Source organism: Babylonia areolata, chromosome 7 (assembly GCF_041734735.1).
Source record: "Babylonia areolata isolate BAREFJ2019XMU chromosome 7, ASM4173473v1, whole genome shotgun sequence".
NCBI lineage: Eukaryota > Metazoa > Mollusca > Gastropoda > Neogastropoda > Buccinidae > Babylonia > Babylonia areolata.
The window spans coordinates 23,260,980-23,280,398 of record NC_134882.1 but is presented as its reverse complement, the minus strand read 5'-3'; the positions used below and the strand labels follow the sequence as shown (position 1 = coordinate 23,280,398).

At 42.9% G+C, this 19,419-nt stretch overlaps 1 protein-coding gene across 2 annotated transcripts in view; it reads right to left on the bottom strand.

Annotated features, from left to right (window-relative positions):
- The window catches only part of LOC143283909 (uncharacterized), an 80,163-nt gene extending 71,232 nt beyond the window's left edge, over positions 1–8,931 (bottom strand). Inside the window, exon 1 of one of the 2 annotated variants that reach the window (XM_076590323.1) lies at positions 8,840–8,931. In XM_076590323.1, coding sequence (XP_076446438.1) covers positions 8,840–8,866 — 27 coding nt within the window. In that variant the 5' untranslated portion in view covers positions 8,867–8,931. Of the gene's footprint in view, positions 1–8,321; positions 8,547–8,839 lie in introns of those variants that run through there. The other variant, XM_076590321.1, reaches the window with a different exon arrangement.
- Between the last annotated feature and the right edge of the window lie 10,488 nt (positions 8,932–19,419).

Sequence of the window (19,419 nt, the reverse complement as noted above, 5' to 3'; positions counted from 1 at the left end):
ACACACACACACACACACGCATACATGTATACAATCAATAATTAAACAACACTGCCTTGGTTATATTTATATCAGTTCAAGCATATTTGCAAATCAATTATCTATGCATGAGAGCATATGTGTGATCATGTGTTACAGTGCTTACACTTAAAAAAACAGGAAAACATCAATGTCAACAGAGACCATAGTTTGCCAGTGATAATTATGACTTTTAGTTTTTTAATTGCTTTATGAAATAATGACTGCCAATAACTGTGTTTATCATTATGTTTAAGTTTGTCTGGGTTTTTTTTAGGTGATAAAACATGTGGACTGATTCATATACACTACACCACAGACCTGCTTTAAAAAAAAGAAAAAAAAGAAAAGAAAAAAAGGTGGAAACAAGAGATGCAAAAGGTCAGAATCTAATGGATAGTATGATATGCAACATACTGAACACACACACACACACACACACACACACACACACAGATATGCGCGCGCAAACATACACTGCACACAAACTACACATGACACCCATGCCATATAAGGAATAATAGATGTATAATAATTAATATGTAAGATTTAATTTTCTTTAATATGGTCCAAAATCAGAAATGGCGTAGAATGTTGAAATCTACCAGGTTCTCCAATCAAAATGTATGATTGTAAGCGAGTCCAGGAATGAATAAATTTTCACTGGATAAGGTCTTTTATCACTGGAAATAAGTATTTACAGGGAAAGTCTGTCAAGACAAGAACGGAAACATGGATTTACCTAGAAAATTTTGTGACAAGTCGATGGGATACTGACAAAGAATACATCATAAAAAATTCACATACTGATATTCAACTGGCAGTTCAACTGATAATGTGATATTCAACTGGCAGTTCTGTTCATGGACAGCAATATTAGATGGAAAAAAGAGTGATGGTGAGGGGGTTGGGAAGGAAAGGGGTATCAGCCAAAGAGGCACAGAGTGCTGAAAGGCAGCCAAAGTGGCAATGGCACCTTGTGTGCTCACATATTCAAGCAGCTAAGGTCTCTCCAGCCTGGAAGTAGACTTTCAGAGTGACCCCAACAAGAGATGGTGCCAATAACAATGTCTTTCTCATAATTATCCTAACTGGAAATGAAAAGTATCTCTGAGGGGACTGTCTGCTACAATGACCTTACGTATTCATAGTAGAGGCACCTAAATGGAAAAAGATGGTGATCTTTATCCTCCTTAGTCTTGCCACTGGAAATTGGTGGACCCAGACGAGATAGTGAAGTCAATGTTGCGCAAATCTTCACTTTAAACAAACTCATCGCGCAAGTCATCAGTCATCCTTAGTTAATAACCTTTCATCCTTCATCCTTTCATCACCCCCAAGTCCTGTGGCGACAGGCAAGCGACGAAACGACAGGTGTTGGTACACTGGCAGTCGCAGCCGCGGACCTGCACACAGGCGGCTCAGGCCATAGGGTCGCTCTTCATCGACAGGAGCAGCAATGGAGTTCAGCAGCCGTCTGAGCATCTGAGCAGCCCTCTTTAGGAATGCACTGCTCACCTCCCTGGCATGAGGAAGGGGCTAGAAAAGGTGCCCTAAAAATTGCCTGCTCCATATCACCCTGGCCAGCATACCGCCGCTGGTGGGGACCCTACATCAGCGGTCGAAACAAAGAGAAAGAAAAGAAAAAAACAAGGATCATTACTCTCACCATTGGTGCTTGGAACATACAGACTCTCCTGGACAGAGATGACGTGGACAGACCCCAAAGGAGAACAGCACTAGTTGCATCCGAACTCACCAGATACAACATCGACATCGTAGCTGTGAGTGAGACTCGGCTTGCAGGTGAAGGCGAGCTCTATGAAAGGGGATCTGGTTACACCTTCTTCTGGAGTGGACGAGGAAGCGAAGAGCGACGTGAGGCTGGCATTGGTTTTGCAGTAAAAACAGAACTTGTCAGCAAGCTAGCTGGAATCCCAAAGGGAGTCAACGATAGGCTTACAACCATGAAACTCCCGCTGGCATCTGGCCAGAAGCACCTCACCACTGTCAGTGCCTATGCCCCAACCATGACCAACCCGGATGAAGTGAAGGCGAAGTTCTACGAGGACCTTCACTCTGTCATTGCTGCTATTCCGACAGCAGACAAGCTCATCTATGACATCATTCTTGGGAACTTCAATCCTAGAGATGGCTCTGACTACATCTCCTGGGATGGAGTGATTGGAAAGCACGGCGTGGGCCACTGCAACCCAAATGGATTGCTTTGCTTCAGACCTGTGTGGAGCATGAACTGCTGATAACCAACGAAGTTTTCTGCCTTCCTACCCATAACAGGACGTCATGGATGCACCCTTGCTCAATGCATTGGCATCTCATCGATTATGTCATCGTCAGGAAAAGGGATAGGCAAGATGTACGTGTGACAAAGACCATGTGCAGTGCCTAGTGTTGGACAGACCATCACATTGTAGTCTCGAAGCTGAATATCCGAATCCAACCCAAGCGACGCCCCCAAGGCCAGAAGGCTCCAAAACGGCTCAACATCGCTAAGCTGAAAAACATCACCATCAAACAGACCTTTGTGGAGCTGCTGGAAGATCGTCTGGAATCCACCTCTCTGAACAACCAGAATGTGGAGTCTGACTGGAGGACCCTGCGCGAGCTGATCTATAGTACAGCTGGGACCCATGGCCAGAAAGCACAAACACTGGTTTGATGAAAACTGTGATGAAATCAAGCAGCTTCTGGATGAGAAACACCATCTGCATCAAGCCTACCTGAGCAACCCAAAGTCCACATCAAAAAAGGATGCGTACAATGCCATCTGCAGGACTGTTCAGCAAAAGTTACGTCAGATGCAGGATAAGTGGCTGAGTGACAAAGCTGATGAGATCTGGGGATATACTGACAGGCACGATATGAAGAGGTTCTATGACGCCTTAAAAGAAGTCTACTGACCCACATCCTCAGGATCATCCCCCCTCCTCAGTGCAGATGGGAATACCTTGATCACCGAGAAGGAGAACATTCTCGAACGCTGGGCTGAGCACTTCGACAATGTCTTAAATTGCCCTTCCTCCATAAATGATGAAGCCATAGACTGTCTCCCGCAAGTCCCCATCAACAAAGCACTGGACGATCCGCCAACACTTCTTGAGACCCAAAAAGCAATCCGTCTGCTATCCAGTGGCAAAGCACCTGGCTCAGACTCCATACCAGCAGAGGTCTACAAGGATGGAGGCACTGTGCTGACTGAGAAGCTCCATCAGCTGTATTTACTCACATGGAAAGAAGAGATGCTCCCCCAGGATTTCAAAGATGCCTCTATCATTCACCTGTACAAGTGAAAGGGGAACTGGCAAGCCTGTGATAACCATCGGGGCATTTCCTTGCTCTCCATCGCAGGCAAGATACTTGCCAGGATCCTACTAAACCACCTCACAGTACACCTTGACCAAGGTCATTTGCCTGAGAGCCAGTGTGGATTCCGGAAAGAGCGTGGAACCATCGATATGGTGTTTGCTGCAAGGCAGCTGCAAGAGAAATGTCAGAAGCAAAATGCTGATCTGTTCTCCACCTATGTCGACCACACCAAGGCCTTCGACACCATGAGCAGAGAGGGTCTGTGAAAGATCATGGCCAAGTACAGATGCCCTTGGAAATTTATTTCCTTGGTCAGCCAATTCCATGAAGGCATGCAGGCTCGAGTCCAGGACAATGGCGAAACATCTGCTCCTTTTCCAGTCACAACAGAAGAGGCATTGGTCTCAAGACCAAGCTAAAGGTCTACAGAGCAGAAGTTCTCCCCACACTACTGTATGCCTGCGAAACTTGGACAGTGTACCAACGACATGCCAAGAAGCTGAACCACTTCCAGACTACATGCCTCAGGAAGCTACTGAACATCAAGTGGCAAGACAGGACCCCAGACACGGAGGTGCTTGCAAAAACCACCCTTCCCAGCATCTTCACCATCCTGATGCAGTCCCAGCTTCGCTGGGCTGGACATGTGGCGTGCATGCCAGACCATCGGTTGCTCAAAACTGCAAAAGGCTCTTCTATGGTGAGCTGCAACAAGAGAAGAGATCACATGGAGGCCAGAAGAAGAGCTTCAGAGATACGCTGAAAGCCTCTCTGAAAGCATTTGACATCAACCCCGACTCCTGGGAGGAATCTGCAATGGACTGTGACAAATGGTGCGCTGTTATGCACAAAGGCGCCAAGCTGTGCAAGGCCAACAGGACTGCTGCAGCTGTTCAGAAGAGGCATGCCAGAAAGTCACGGGCAAACAAGCTCCCTGACAATGATATGCCTGTCTTTGTCTGCCCCAACTGTCAGCGAACATTTCGTGCGCAGAATGGACTATTAAGCCATCTGCGCATTCACAGATAGACTCATGAGCATCCACCCCCCGCCCCCACCCCCCATCACCTCCCCCACCCATCCCCCAGCTGGATGACAACGATGGTCATCATCGATCTCAATGGACACACCACCACAGGATGTTAAACACAGGTCTGAGCCTCTGTGTGGGAGAGGGCACCTCTGGGTCTTGGTTCCTAACTAGAAATTCCGGAAGAGAATGGAGTGTGAAACAAGCATTCATGTGGAAGGCCATAACCTGAGGCAAACCACTCAAACCATGCATCCTGCTTCTACTTCAACCAATAACCAACATAGGCATGAGAGAAGTTCTGAGGTTGAGCATATCAAAGAGAATAGACCCCAAGGACTCGACCAGTACTTTTTCAATGAAAACTAGAACATGGAAGAAGACCCACAAGGGAACTCCCCAAGGGTTGAGAGGTGCCTGGAATGGAGACCCCCTGGAGAGAACTCTTGAGAAGGAAGTCAGCTTCAGAGGAACGGCCTCTCTGAATGGAACTGTTTCAACAGATGTGGTTTGACCTTGTATTCCAGAAAAGAAACATGAGTAAGAACCACCAGGACTGGCTACCAAGGTTGCATCAACCACTAAGGCACAACCGGGAGGAGTTGTGGACGTTCCAACCTAGGTCTCTGGATTACCTTGGACAGGACCTGAGCAGGAGGAAGGGCACAAGCAATCAAGATGCTCCAATGTGGATAGAGAGCAACCTCTGCCCCGGATTCCTGGTCTGAGACAGTAAGACATACAATGATACATGTGGAGTGTCTGTAGGAACACATGTCTAAGGGGTCAATTAACGATCGAACTACAGTACCCATGTCCGCTCTGTCTGAAGGACCCTACAGGATGATGAGGACACTGCCAAAAGCTGTCCTTCCCTGCTATGCGACTCTCCAAGAATGCAATCACCTTGTAGTGAAACCAACTACCTAAGCATATTGAGAGAGGTTCACCCAGTGCATCCCACCCCACCCCTCTTCTCTGTACACATAACACACTATTGTCGTGTTGTCTGTGAATGACCATATGGGGCCTCCGAGAAAGGAGAGCCCTGTGAACCACTTTGCATTCCAGAACATTGAAGTCGTCTGACGAACAAGCCCTGCCACATGGATGAAGTGCATGTGAGCTCTACAACCAGTGGTAGATGCAGCTATGAAGAGATGAGGGTAGATATGCAGCCAAAGTATTGAGAAAACCACTTATCCATACAATTCGTAGATCTATATATATGCAAACATAGTCTGGAGAAAACCATTTGATCATACACATTTGTATGACCCAAGGCTGTCTTCTGGTACCAGCAGTTTCAGTTCCCACTTGAGGACCCTGCCCGGGAGGGGGGGGGCGGGGAGAAGGGTGTAGGCAACCAGCCTGCCATACTGAAAAAAAAGAAGTGAAAGTTCTCACTGATGTGTGAAACAACTCCAGCACAGGAGAAGATCTAATCAGTCCTACGACATGTGTTGAAGCGACTGTCATGGACAGTGTGTCAAATCTCATCCGAGTCATCCTCAAGAAGTCAAATAACTGACTTGGGGAGAGATCTCACTTCTTGTGGTTAGTGATGAACCTCAGCTGAGAGCAGCAATCCAGTAACATGGAGGCATGACTCAAGCAGGTCAAGCGACTGGGAAAAGATAAGCCAGCCATGCTGGTAGTGGTACCCCCATAAATGATAGGAAACTAACCTGAAAGGTCGAAAGAAGCCCCATCACCCTGAAGGTCTGTGCCTATGTGTCCAAACTGAATGTGACCTACAGGAAAAAATTTGAGGGTGGCAGATCCCCTATCATTGGGTGTCCTGAGGTCTTAGGGAACAAAAACAGGTGGCCAAAATGCCTTGGATCTGGCTCTGTGATCTTGAGAGATCTGAATCTCCAGGACATGTCCCTGCTCTCCTGTGCTAGGCACCTAAAGAGGAGAAGGCCTTAGAGGAGGGTAGACCTCTGGCCTTGGTGTCAAGACTCTTTATTGGCTTCAAATAGAAGAATTTGTATGCACAAGGGGTATCACTATCAAATGACATTCAATCATAAGGCACTCCACATCTAAAAATCACAAAAAATGGCAGCTCACACATGCTCTCTAACTCCCAATCCCCATCCAAACCACCACCCTCACACACACATGAAGAAATTAATATGCACACACACATACCTTCCACATAAAATTACCACAAAACACAACAGCAAGACCACCACAGATCTAGTGCACTCATCCATTTTTATCAAATACTCACACAGAGAGAAAGGCAATAAAACAGTATTGATAATAACAATACTAAAACTATAAGAACTATTAGCCATCACAACACAAATCAAAACAACAATCATAATCTCACAGTAAAAGAAATAAATGAACGCAATGATCAAATGATATAAGTAAAAAGCTCTCTTAAATCACTTCACAAAATAATAATTTCTTGCAGTTAATCATCCATTAACATATGATTCTTTTCAGGTGTTACTCAGTCATGAAAACATAAACTGTCCATGACATGAATCTTCAATAATAATTTACTGCAATTTATCATCCATAAACATATGATTCTTTTCAGGTGTTACTCAGTCATGGAAACATAAACTGTCCATGACATGAATCCTCCTTCACACACACACACATTTTTTAAAACAAAAAACAACAACAACAACAAAAAACACTACACAAAAACCCAATAATACCAAACCACGACAGTGTAGTAGCCAGTACTGTCATTCCTGACCACTCTTATCATTCATATTCTTCACAAAATAAAGGCATTAAAAGCAACAATAATGATAATAACATGATGTAAACTGATGTTTTCATGACTTAGAATGATGTGAACTATGCCTGTAACTGATGCTCCTATTCCGTATTTGTTTAAAATTTAGTTATGTGTTTTACAGATTAGTGTTAATTTATATTGCCTTAACCACCATATTTGTTTGATAGGTTGTGCATGTGTATACATGTATTTTGATTAGTGGAAACCAGGAAAGTTACATAGTATTTCTTATTAGACTTGCTTTGCTGTGACTATTGTGTGTGAATATTTTACATGCATTGTTTGCCAAATTTTAACACTTTGCATATAATCTGTATGTATCGCACACACTTCATCACACCTAATTTCTCTTCTGAGGTAATAAAGTTATTCAGTTCTGATCTATCTCCATCCTTAACCAACCAGGCACTGCCATGATGGAACCCAGAACATTCAGACTGAATGTACAATGCTTAAATCACTCAGTTGAAGCACTTGTCATCACACACACACACACACATCTATAAACATACACACATTACCTCCTGTAATACTTTGCAATTAATGTTTCACAGATGTTCAACTTCTTGGTATGATCATGATGCCACTAACAACTAACCAGAAAGTTCTAGAAGTAGGCTGCATGCTTCTTATTATAATGCAGTAAAGCTTTCATGCGTTACAGACAACTATGGAGTAGTGTCATATTTTTACCATCCTAAATTCTGCCATGAAGATGTGGTGTATCCCATATACATAATCATGATAATGGATTTGTCCGAACGCTGGGACGCCTAATTGAGTGCCTTTACTTAACTGTTTGGTGCTTTCCAAGTTTTCTCTTTTTTTCTATTATTTTATTTGTTTGTTTTTTTATGTTGGACATGTGCTGATACCAAAAAGCACCTCTCTGTACCGAAGTATAGCCAATAACGTGTGTGTACTCGTGTGTATTCGTATTAGTAAATTCCTTGGGCTGTCTTCACGGCAGGTTTCGTGTATATAGTATTGCAATATATTGTATATATGGCATTAACTGTGAGCGCATCGGGTTAAAGGTCCACAATGTGAGACAGCTGGCATCATTTAAAGTCGATCGACTTGTTCGCATTTTATACGATGGTTTCCTCGCGATTACACACAATCGGAAACAGATACATTTGAAAGTTTTATGTTCAACAGACTCGTGTTTGCGCTCACCAGTTCTTTCACAGGCACAATTTCTAAGTTGTTCAGACTCAGGTCCAGCTCGTTTCCGTCCAGTTTATCTTTTAAATTATCTTTCGGCATATTGAAAGTGGTAGCAGACCTGGCAGCAGATATATATATATATATATATAATTTTTTTAACAAAACTGACACGTAAGCTATCCTCCAACACAAGTAACAGAGCCGGCGGAACAGCAACCTTTCAGTTTCACTATTTCCCACGCAGGCAGTCACAAATTGTACCGGAAGTTTCGTATCGCAACCTTAACCACTGGCACGACAGCATCTTGGATTGGGATGAGCTGATGAGGAGCTCGTGGGCGGTGCAAAATATATTCATATCACTGGAACAGCCTTTTTGGCTTTGATGATATGTTGCCCGTATATTCAAAGAGTATTTTCAAGGCTGCTGCAGCTGATAAACATAGCTGGTGTGCCAACTAACAAAAATGCAGCGAAGACAATTAAGGGAAACCGCTGCTAGCACTTTGATCATTGAGCTCGATTACCTTGATGCTGCTCGAGATCTGTGACATAGATCGTCAGTCTATGCATGCCAGCTGGATTTCCTTGCCCAATCTGCACCATGTGTGCTTCGGACCTTGGGCTCCGGAGCCACGTATACACGCATATCCACCGATGATGTAATGTCCAATTTGTTGCAGTTGTGTGCGAGTGTTCGTGTGCGTGAATGAGATTGTTGTGTGCTTCTTTGTGTGAGTGTGTGCGTGCGCGTGTATTTCGTGTGTGTGTTTGAGAGTCCATTCGTGTTTGTGTAAAATGGGTACATAATCATGGGAGACAGATGTGGGGGTATAATGTGTACGGGTGTATGTGGCGTGTGTGAGTGTGCCGCGTGCATACTGATTTGTGCGTGCGAATGTGTGTGTGTGTTGTCACCCCTGCATGGATTGTCGCCGGCGCGGACAATACGTGCAGACCTGCGTATATTGTCGCCCGGCTGAGTTGTTAGAGCAATGAATTCAATGTAGAAATGATCATGAAATACTGACAAAATTATGACAGTATTATGAAGATCACTAAGATAAAGGTAAGAGAGAGAGAGAGACAAGACAAGACAATGGTTTATTTGCTAGGCCTCCGGCCCATAACAATTGAGTGGGCCACTAACAAAAATATTACATAATGAATCAAATAGTGTGAATAATATATCAATGCGCATGTGACTTGCAAGCTCGCTCTCTCTCTCCTCTCCGGGGCCCTTTCCTCAAACACATGCACGCACGCATATACACACCCACATACACGCTCGCGCGCTAAACACACAGATCCAGCGATCTGGGTTAAGTGAAATGCTGACAAGCTAACACTGAAAACTTACAAAAATTAATTACAAATTGCAAGAATCGGAAAAAAAGGGGGTGGGGGGTGGGGGGGGTTGATGTATACGCCACAGGGTAACAAAATGCATACCTATATTCATCCACTCGTGTCCAAGTACAAAAGCTCCGCTCTCACGCCAAAAGCCTTGCATACAAAAAACGACAACTTCGCAACTAAAAATTCCGACACACAGGACATCAAAGCGGCAAATTTGAACAAGGTTGGATTTCTGTGATATTTGGCAGGTAGGCCTAAATGTTCTTCTCTTAGAGTCTGATAAACTGGACAAACCAAAACAAAGTCATATTCTGTTTCAAGGGCTGTGTGACAAAAACTACACATTCTCTTATCACCAGGAACAGGATTATACTGTAAAAAGCGACAATTCAAATCTGACATACCCATTCGAAGTCGTGAAAATAGACGGCGTACAAAAAAGTTTTTCACGACCAGTAAGTACGGAGATGTTGTAAGTGATTGGTTGTAAACAGAATACACTCGATAGAATTCATGTGACAGCAGTGAGGAATGCCAACTTTGCTTTGCACAATCAATTAACCGTTGCTTAAAACAACGAATAAACACACATTCATTACCAACACCTTGTGCCTCCCACACATAACCAAAGCCGTACATGTACAAAACATTTCTAATACTACAAGCCCATGTGATATAATTTTGTGTTTGCAGATATAGTAACATATTGTATGCTTTCTTGGGGAATCGATCATTGCTTAATTTTAGTAGACGTAACCAAAACTTAATACATTTAACATAAGTCATCACATAGAGTGGAAATCTACCAGTTTCACCATAAACCAAATGTCTAGGAGCTTTTGAATGTACGCCTAAAAACTTTTTTAAAGCGAAAAGATGTACACCTTCGATTAATTCAAGATTTTTTGTATGTCAACACAGGTTGTATCTGACAGTCAAACATTTTAAAAAAGATACCAGGGGAATGTTCTCCAATCGCCCAAAGTGTTCTAATGATAGCAACGACTCCTTTTCTGGCACGACTTGCAAGATCTTCTAATGTTGCTGTAAAACTAAGGCGGGTTGACAAAAAGATACCTAAGTACTTATATACATTCACAATTTTCAAAAGTTCATTTCCATAGAACCATCTCTCGTTCGCACCAAGGTAGCCACCATCTCTAAACACCACCACATTAGATTTTTCTAAATTGACAATTAAATCAAGTCGCTTTGCTGTGTCATACAATATATTCAGCTGAGTTTGAAGACCTATTGGGGTATCGGATAGTAGAGCTACATCATCAGCAAAAAGTAAGATCAAGAGCTGGACAAAATCAGGAGAAAGCTGGATGCCATGCATGCCACCCGCAAGCACATCTGAGGTCAATTCGTTAATAAATAAAGAAAAAAGTAATGGAGAACATACTTCACCTTGTTTGAGGCCACGAGGGCACATAAAACTGTCTGTGAAATCACAACCAACTCGTACTTTTGCTTTAACTATTTCGTACATACTTTTCAGAGCCTGCAGTATTTTACCATTTAAACCATTCTTTTTTTTAAAATTACCCATAATTTACTCCTGGAAACACTATCAAAAGCTTTTTTAAAATCAATAAACGCGACATATAATTTTCTGTGTCTAAGCAACTGCTTTTGTACCATGGCATACAATGTGAACACGTGGTCAGTTGTACTGTGTTCTGCTCTAAAACCCGCCTGCTCTTCCCCAGTCAGACCATGCACATCAATCCAATTACTGATACGCTTGTTCAGAACAAAACTGTATATCTTGCTACATATATTCAAAAGTGAAATGCCTCGAAAATTATCTGGATTATTTGCGTCGCCTTTTTTGTGTAGGGGCTGCATGACTGCAAGAGACCATTCTTGGGGAAACAAACCATTGTCAAATATGTGACTGAAGTATTTAACCAGAAAAGGCATAATGCAGTCCACACTGTTTTTGTAAAATTCGCCTATGATGCCATCAGGACCTGCCGCTTTATTGCTTTTCAGAGCTCTGATCGCAATCCGTATCTCAGACTCGGAGATACTACAGTTCAGTAAATCAGATGGTGCGCTAACATACATCACAGCGGGTTCAGCAATGGATTCATTCACATCAGTGGAGTCAGAACCAAACACAGCTTTAAAATGGTTAAACCACTGCTCTTTTGAAATACTGGTCTGGCAAGACGAGCGCGGTCTGACTGAACGAATGGTGTTCCAAAATTTCTTTGAGTCATTTAAATTATTTTGTAAAATTATGAATAAAATTGACTTTATAATTCCGTTTCTTTCGTCTTAGTAACTCCTTATATTCACGTCTTTTTTTTGTATGTAATTCAGTCTGACTTCTCTGTTTGATCTGTTAACCTTTCTCAAATGATGTCTTAATACCGTTCTACTTTGCCTGGATTCCAAGTCAAACCAAACTCGTCTCTTCTCAGCGCCGACAGAAACAGTTTTCAACATACATTCGCCCGCAACTTCAAAACATTCATTAAAATTTTCAAGAGCAAGATCAATATCACATTCAATCAAGTGTGAAGCTTCATCAATAAGAGCAGCGATATGGTCTGAACACATGACATCACAATATGAATCACTTTTCTCAGGGTCCCATTTATATTTGGAAAACGAAAAAGATGACTGATTGTCAGAAGCAGCATCAGTCTGAAACTGAGCACATGAAAGTGACAACTCGACAGCTGCGTGCTTGGATTTAACCATAGGTAAAATCTTGAACTGCCTACACTTACTCAGCAAACAATGAGAAATGACGAAAACATCGATCACACTACAACCATTCGGGGACACATATGTAAAATTGAATTGTTTAAGGCCATTGACAATGGATAAGCGGAATTCATCACATACATTCAGCAGGTATCTTCCAAATGGATTAATTACGTCATCCTTTGATGATCTCGCATTGTAACCAGCGTCGTCATCAACACATTCATTCGTATTGTCCATGTCATATATGCCATCAATGGGATCACTGGATATACATGGATTCCTGGAAGCGGTTCTTGAATTAAGGTCGCCACACACAATAATGGGTACCTCACCATAACGACTATTAATATCCAGCATGCAGTCTTCAAGCATCGTTACACCATTATAGATATCAGTATCTTCGTAATATTTTGACTTCTCAGGTGGCAAGTACGCACCAGTAAATACACAGTCCTTGTCCAGACAAAACAATGTGCTTGAAATTTTTAGGGCAATAATGTTGTCTAACTCTAAAGGCACTTGCTCTACGTATTTACTCAAATCTTTTCTGACCAGAACTACTATGCCACCACACAGACGACCATGCATACTGTCTGAGACTTTCACGCCGGGGCAAACAAAAATATCATGGGTGGGGAATAGAGTTTTGGGGACTGAATCAGTAAATGTTTCAACCAGTAAAGCAAAATGATATTTGCCTATCCAAGATGCAATGTCTATTTCATTTAACATTGACCATAAACCTTCTACATTAGGGGTACAAAAGGATAATGAAGAAATAGACTTTAGGGAACAATCACTTACCTTAATATTACTCACCCCCAAATCATCATCACAAAAATTATCTGTTTCGGGGCTTTGGCCTGACTCTCAGCTAACTACATTACTGATTGTACTGTTCACTGTGGGCTCACATACAATGTCACTGACAGCAGTGCTTGATCTGGTCCACTTGTCCGTTATCTTGCTCTGCTTGGCAAAGGACTGTGACCGGGTCATCCGTGGCGAGTCCTGCCCCACTGCGATGCCTCAAGGTCACTGGGACTTCGGCGACCACGTCCTCTTCCGTGACCACGATTACGCATGCTGGAACCCGGGCTAGGTACATCCTGGGTCGGTGTCGCGGGTGGTGAGCCTCGTCCAAACCCGGCCGGCCTCTGAGCCCTCAAAGTGTTGCCTGGATCCTGCTTGCCACCCGTCTCTGAGTCACTCCCCTTTCTCCAGCAGTCCGTTTGATACAGAGGATCATCGTGTCTCTCACTGGCACGGTCAGTGCTCGGCCCACCTTCAGCTGCAACGTCATCAGATTCAGCGACTGACTGGGAATCGGGGATATTCTCCGGGTTGCCGTCACTGATAGCTTCAGCTACTTCAGTCAGTTCAGTTGACACTGGCACTGCGGGAGTTGCTGTTGCTGTTTCGCCCGTCCTCTGTGCTTCAGCCTGCCTCCCACTGCGGACTGTCTGGGTCAGGTTACTGGCACCAGGTGTGTGAAGAGCAGTGTGCTGTTCTTGCTGCTGCTCACCATCCACATAACGCAGGGCTTCACGCTGAGGTCTCCTGTCGCTATCACTGTTGTCACCAGTGATGTAGTGCTGACCTCTGTGTTGATCGCGGGTATGAAGACGGTGGGCTTCAGTGTGGGAGTCCTGCACAACTAGCCTCCCACTAAAGTAGAAAGCACGTCTTCCTTCACGTCTGTGATTTGCAGTGGTGTCCCTTTGGTGCTTCGTCAGGTCAGCGGCGACACGCACACCTTCGCTGTTCCGCATAAACTCTCTGCCATCTTTATCTCGTAGGACCACCATAACGTCAGATTGCCTAACGAACTTGACGAACACTGGATGATAGTTCGATGAAACAGTTTGCTTCCCAAGCCGATGAACACTTTCAATGTCTCTGCCACACCGCTTCTTCTGTGGAAAGTGATGGTTGAGCAGCTGCACAACAACGTCATGCAAAGTACTAGCTTTGTCGACTTTTTCAGTCCATGAAACAGAAGATTTGAACGCCTGTCCAACTGCTCACGTCGCTCGACTGTATCCTCCAGCATCTTCATTCTGGTCTGCAGGTCGTCTTGCTTCATCCTCATGTTGTTCAGCTGGTCTGCGTTACGTCTGATGGAGCCCTCCGTGGCCTGTAATAGCTGGAAGATCTGCTGGCAGTTCGTTGCCAGGTTTTGCTCTAGAGTCTGGAAGCGGTGCTCAAAGTTCATGTTCATAAACAGAATTCTGTCTAGCTTTTCATCGCGTGACATAAGTTGCTGCGAAAAACAACGCTCCATCATCTGCTGCCCAGGATAGGAAGGGAAATTGGAGTCCACAGGACCCGGATTTGACTCCACGTCACCACATAGTAGTAACAATGTCAGTACCAAAGACGCAAGGGAAAAGGTCAGGGTTCGCCTACAAACACACCAGCCTCGATACTTAAAACGTCTGGTGAAGCTTGCTGCTTTTTTGTACAACAGCCAGATCAAAGTCCATGTAAAAATACCAGTTCTCACCCTATGATCAATGGCACAAGAAGGCATCTTCTAAGTCGAATGCGACTGACAACAGGTGTTATAAGAGAGAGAGAGAGAGAGAGAGAGAGAGAGAGAGAGAGAGAAATAAAGATGAATTTTATTTCTGAGGGAAACCGAGAACTTGACAGCTGGCAAACAATTGCTTTTCAGTTTTTCAACCACTGAGCCCCCGCCAAAAGGGAAAATTTCAAAAAAGAAACGATATGAAGAAAGACCACAAGAAATGAGTAATTTAATGGTCACACAAAAAATCATGAAACTGAGATGTGATGTGGTTATTTTATTGCACAGTCCACCCCCAGTCTCTTTATCTCTGTTTCTGTGTGAGTCTCTCGCTCCCGTTTCCTTCTCTGTCTTTCTTATATATGAAGGTAAATTTTTGAATTGCATCAGTGTGTAAGTTTTTCATGCCGGGAATCAGTGTGTGTGTGTGTGTGTGTGTGTGTGTGTGTGTGTGTGTGTGTGGTGGTTGGGGGGTTGGGCGGGAGGGAGGGGGGGCATATGTGTGACTGAGAGTGCGCGCTGTGTGTGTGTGTGTGTTCAGTTCCAGTCGTTCGTTCCTTTGCTTAACGTCTATCCACATACTGATGCCGATGTGATTGTCTGTCTGTCTCGAATGATCCATTTCTCTCTCTAATGCACAGTCTATGCACTGGCGAGCGTGTGTTCGTTCTTTAGTTTAACGTCTTTTCACTGTAAGTGATATTAGACGAGGGAAGGGAGTGGGAGGAGGGGGAGGGGGGTTGGATTACTGTGTACGCATACGAGTAAGTGAAAGTGTGTGTGTGTGTGTGTGTGTGTGTGTGTGTGTGTGTGTGAAAATTATTAATTTAAGTTTTGTTTAAAAAATAAACAAAAAATCACAACAATATAACGTATTTCTAATGAAAAACTAACAACTATAACAGCGAACCAACTGGACTATTTAACAAGGAGTTGAACATTAGCAATGGACTGCTGAAGATCGTCAACACTGAAGATGATTTCAGTTCAGGGATTTGAGACTTTAACATATCGCAAGTTGGTATATGATCGGCTGTTATGAGAGCACCACAGATGCAAGAAACATTACTGATATATTTTGTCCTAAAACAATTCATTTTCCATCTGCAGATTAGAGAAATGATTTTCCACTTATGAAAATCATTATGGTAATGTTTTCCCATGAAACCATACATTTTCTGTATGTTCTTATGTAACTCCGAGTTACCGGTGTGTTTTTCTTCAGACTGAAATTTTGACCATGGACTTTTTCTACCATGGCCGTGTAACATTCCTGTAGTGAAAGCGAAATATTTAAATCTAACTCCTTCGTGGAGCTTCTAGCTCCTTTTTTTATTTTTTTATTTTTTAGCCAAAATGTCACCTTTTCATTATAGTAAAAACCGCAATGAGAAGGAATCCAGCAAAAGGTTATGTGAGAGCCTCTTAATAAGAGTTCGTGAATCAAATGGTTAATTTCAATAATGAGTTCATACCTAACCGTTTCTTTTATAAGTTCAATAGCGTGAAGAACTGATTTAGAATCAACACAAACTAGAATCTGAAATATAGTTTTCGGAAAGGATATCATGAAATTTAACGCCATTAGAATTGCTATGAGATCAGCTGTGAAGATGGACTTATTCTTTCCCAGTTGAAAAGAGTTTTGAAAGTTAAGGTCTGGAATAACGAAAGCAGCACCAGCTCTATCATTTGCAACAGAACCGTCTGTTAAAAAAAAAAAAAAAAAAAAAAATCTTTAGATGATTAAGGTATTTCTCTTCCAAATGGATTCGTACATGCGATGTAAGTAAATTTATGTTGTCATCTTTGGTCAGATCAGTGTGATCGTTATCAAATTGCGCTCTTTGAAGTTCCCATTCAGGTGTAGGTGATACTACAGACCTTTTAGCAAAATGTGGGGTTTTATTCACGCCGGAATTTGTTAAAAAACTTGACGTGTATGTTCCCAGTGTGGTATGAGAGGATATAGATCTAGCTCTCTTTGGAAAATCGCGGTCGGATTTGAGATTTATTTCCGATTCCAAATCAATTTCGTCCGTTAAACTTCTCAAGACAAATTTACTACACGCAAGTTCCCTTTGACCCTCTAACGGTAATACTCCCGCTGCACTGTCCGTTTTCTTACTGGAAGCATGTGTGTGTGTGTGTGTGTGTGTGTGTGTATGTGTGTGTGTGTGTGTGTGTGTGTGCGTGTGTGTGCGTGTGTGTGTGTGTGTGTGTGTGAGTGTGTGTGTGTGTGTGTGTGTGTTGTGTCACAGTGTGTGTGTGTGTGTGTGTGTGTGGTTCGGTCCATACTAGTACTCCATGCTTACTCTCTCTCTCTCTCTCTCTCTCACACACACACACACACACAATCTCTGTCCTTCTGTCACGCACGTGTGCGCTCACTCTCTCTGTCACGTTGTCCCAGAAGGTGGTCCTACATACAGAGATGATCAAAGATGGAATTTTGATTTTGGATGAACTTACTGACAAGCCTTACTGCAAGAATTTGAAAAAAGATGTGTATATTATGATTACAGGAGATTTGACTGCTAGCAGGACACCGGCAAGCTGAAACTGGAGTGATGACTAATTGATTTGGTAACAGTCATTATCTTAGAATATGATATTAATCATGAAGAAAGTTGTTCACGGCGTTGTTCCAAAGACTATAATTATACAGATTTGGTAAAACGCATTTCAGTTGGAGTTATCTTTTTTGTTTGTTTGATATGATTATTCTAAACGAGTTTTGTTGTGGCAGTGATAAAGAAGGTGAACATGATATATTATATGATATAATGTAGTGTGACTGACTATTTTTTGGTTTCTTATGACTTGCAATTGATCTTTGATTTGTATTTTGGTGATCGTGTTGATTCGTGGCATCTACCAGTTGATAGACTTTTGGGTGACCATAAACTTTTTTCTTTTCTTTTCTTTCCTCCCAAGCTTATCTTATAATTTTATATCATATTTGATACGGAGCACTTTTCAACGATTTTTTAAAAATCTCCTTTTCCCCCTCATGATTCCTTTACTGGATAAACCACGAAGCACATGTGAGTCTTGAAGGCTTTGCCTCTTGTGTACACATGTTGCAGGGGTTGCGAAAAACCAGACTGACGCAGCAGCTATATTATGATGCAAGCATGCCATGACTGACGTCCAGGTGATGTCTGCAAACAGCACATGTGCGATGTCTCTGTTGCATCTGAATCAGCCTGGGTCAGCGTCAGGTTCAGCGGCAAGCAGGGTCGAAAGCATCAGAAGTGTTTTGAGTGACCAGCAGGTTCGTTCTGCCAGAATAGGTGTGGGTATGTGTCACGGACAAGGAGGGTTGCGTGTGTGTGAACGCTGCCAGTTATGGCAGACCCACTCTGGCACTCATGCACCGCGTGCTCCTTGTCGCTTATGACTGAAGTCTATGGAATGCACGTGTTGCACTGGAAAGCATGACGTGGCAGATTTCTGATTTTTGTGAGCTATGGGAGTTTCAAGTTCTTCGTTTGGAAAACCAGCACCGTTTGACAGTGGAGCATAAGTTAGCCTTGGCCAGGTCTACGACGGTCAGTGTGAGGTCTTACTATATATATATATAGAGAGAGAGAGGGAACTGTGACGCTCAGCCGGTATTTTAGCCGGCGTTCATAAACCGTTGACGGGTATTTATTCATTTATCTTAGTGTCGTTGCATTGGTAAAATTATCTTGCAATTTGTAGTATTTCTGTTGTACAACCGTCCGAAAAGAAACGTACCAGTATTACTAGTCGGTTTTGCTCTTCACGTGTTGGTTACCCGCTGAAATTTTACTGTCTGACGTTACATGTGCCAAGTTTAATCTCTTATATCGTAGTCTGGTTTGAAACGTTAACAGTTTACTTGAAACTGACCTGTGCTTTTTTTGATTGAGTGTTTGGTTCTTGTTTTCTAGTTCGGTATTACTTTCACTCTAAATTTACAATTTCATATTACCTCACGTATTCTTAGTTTGACTGATGCGCTAGAATTACTCAATCTATTTCTCCCAGTTCAGAATGTGGAAACAGTAAAGGTCTAGCGTACATTTGTTTGGGAGATTATTTTCAGTGGATTTGTAAATTACTTCGGGAAATAATTGTTAAATTGGAGCTAAACCTGAATGTTTCAGCTTTTGTCTAAATTAATATTTTGTAGAAAGAGATTGGAAAACCGATCAATTATATTTGTTCAGATTGCTTCACCTGTAAACCGGATGGAATTTAAGGGGAAAATGTAATGTAGTGTTATTGTAATTCCCTTCTGCCCCGAGATGGTGAGCGGCGGCGGAATCATACCAAAATTTTTGTGGATAATTTGCTAGAACTAAGCCGCAGATTCTAAGTTTTTGTCTTAGGGGACTCCACTCTCCCTCTGTAAAGACCCGAATCCATCCCGCAGTTTGTGTGGCCTTCTTCCGTCGTGGGGAGCTCGAGCGTCGTTGGTGGACGTTATTCCCCAAGTGCTACACCAGAGTCGACCTTCCA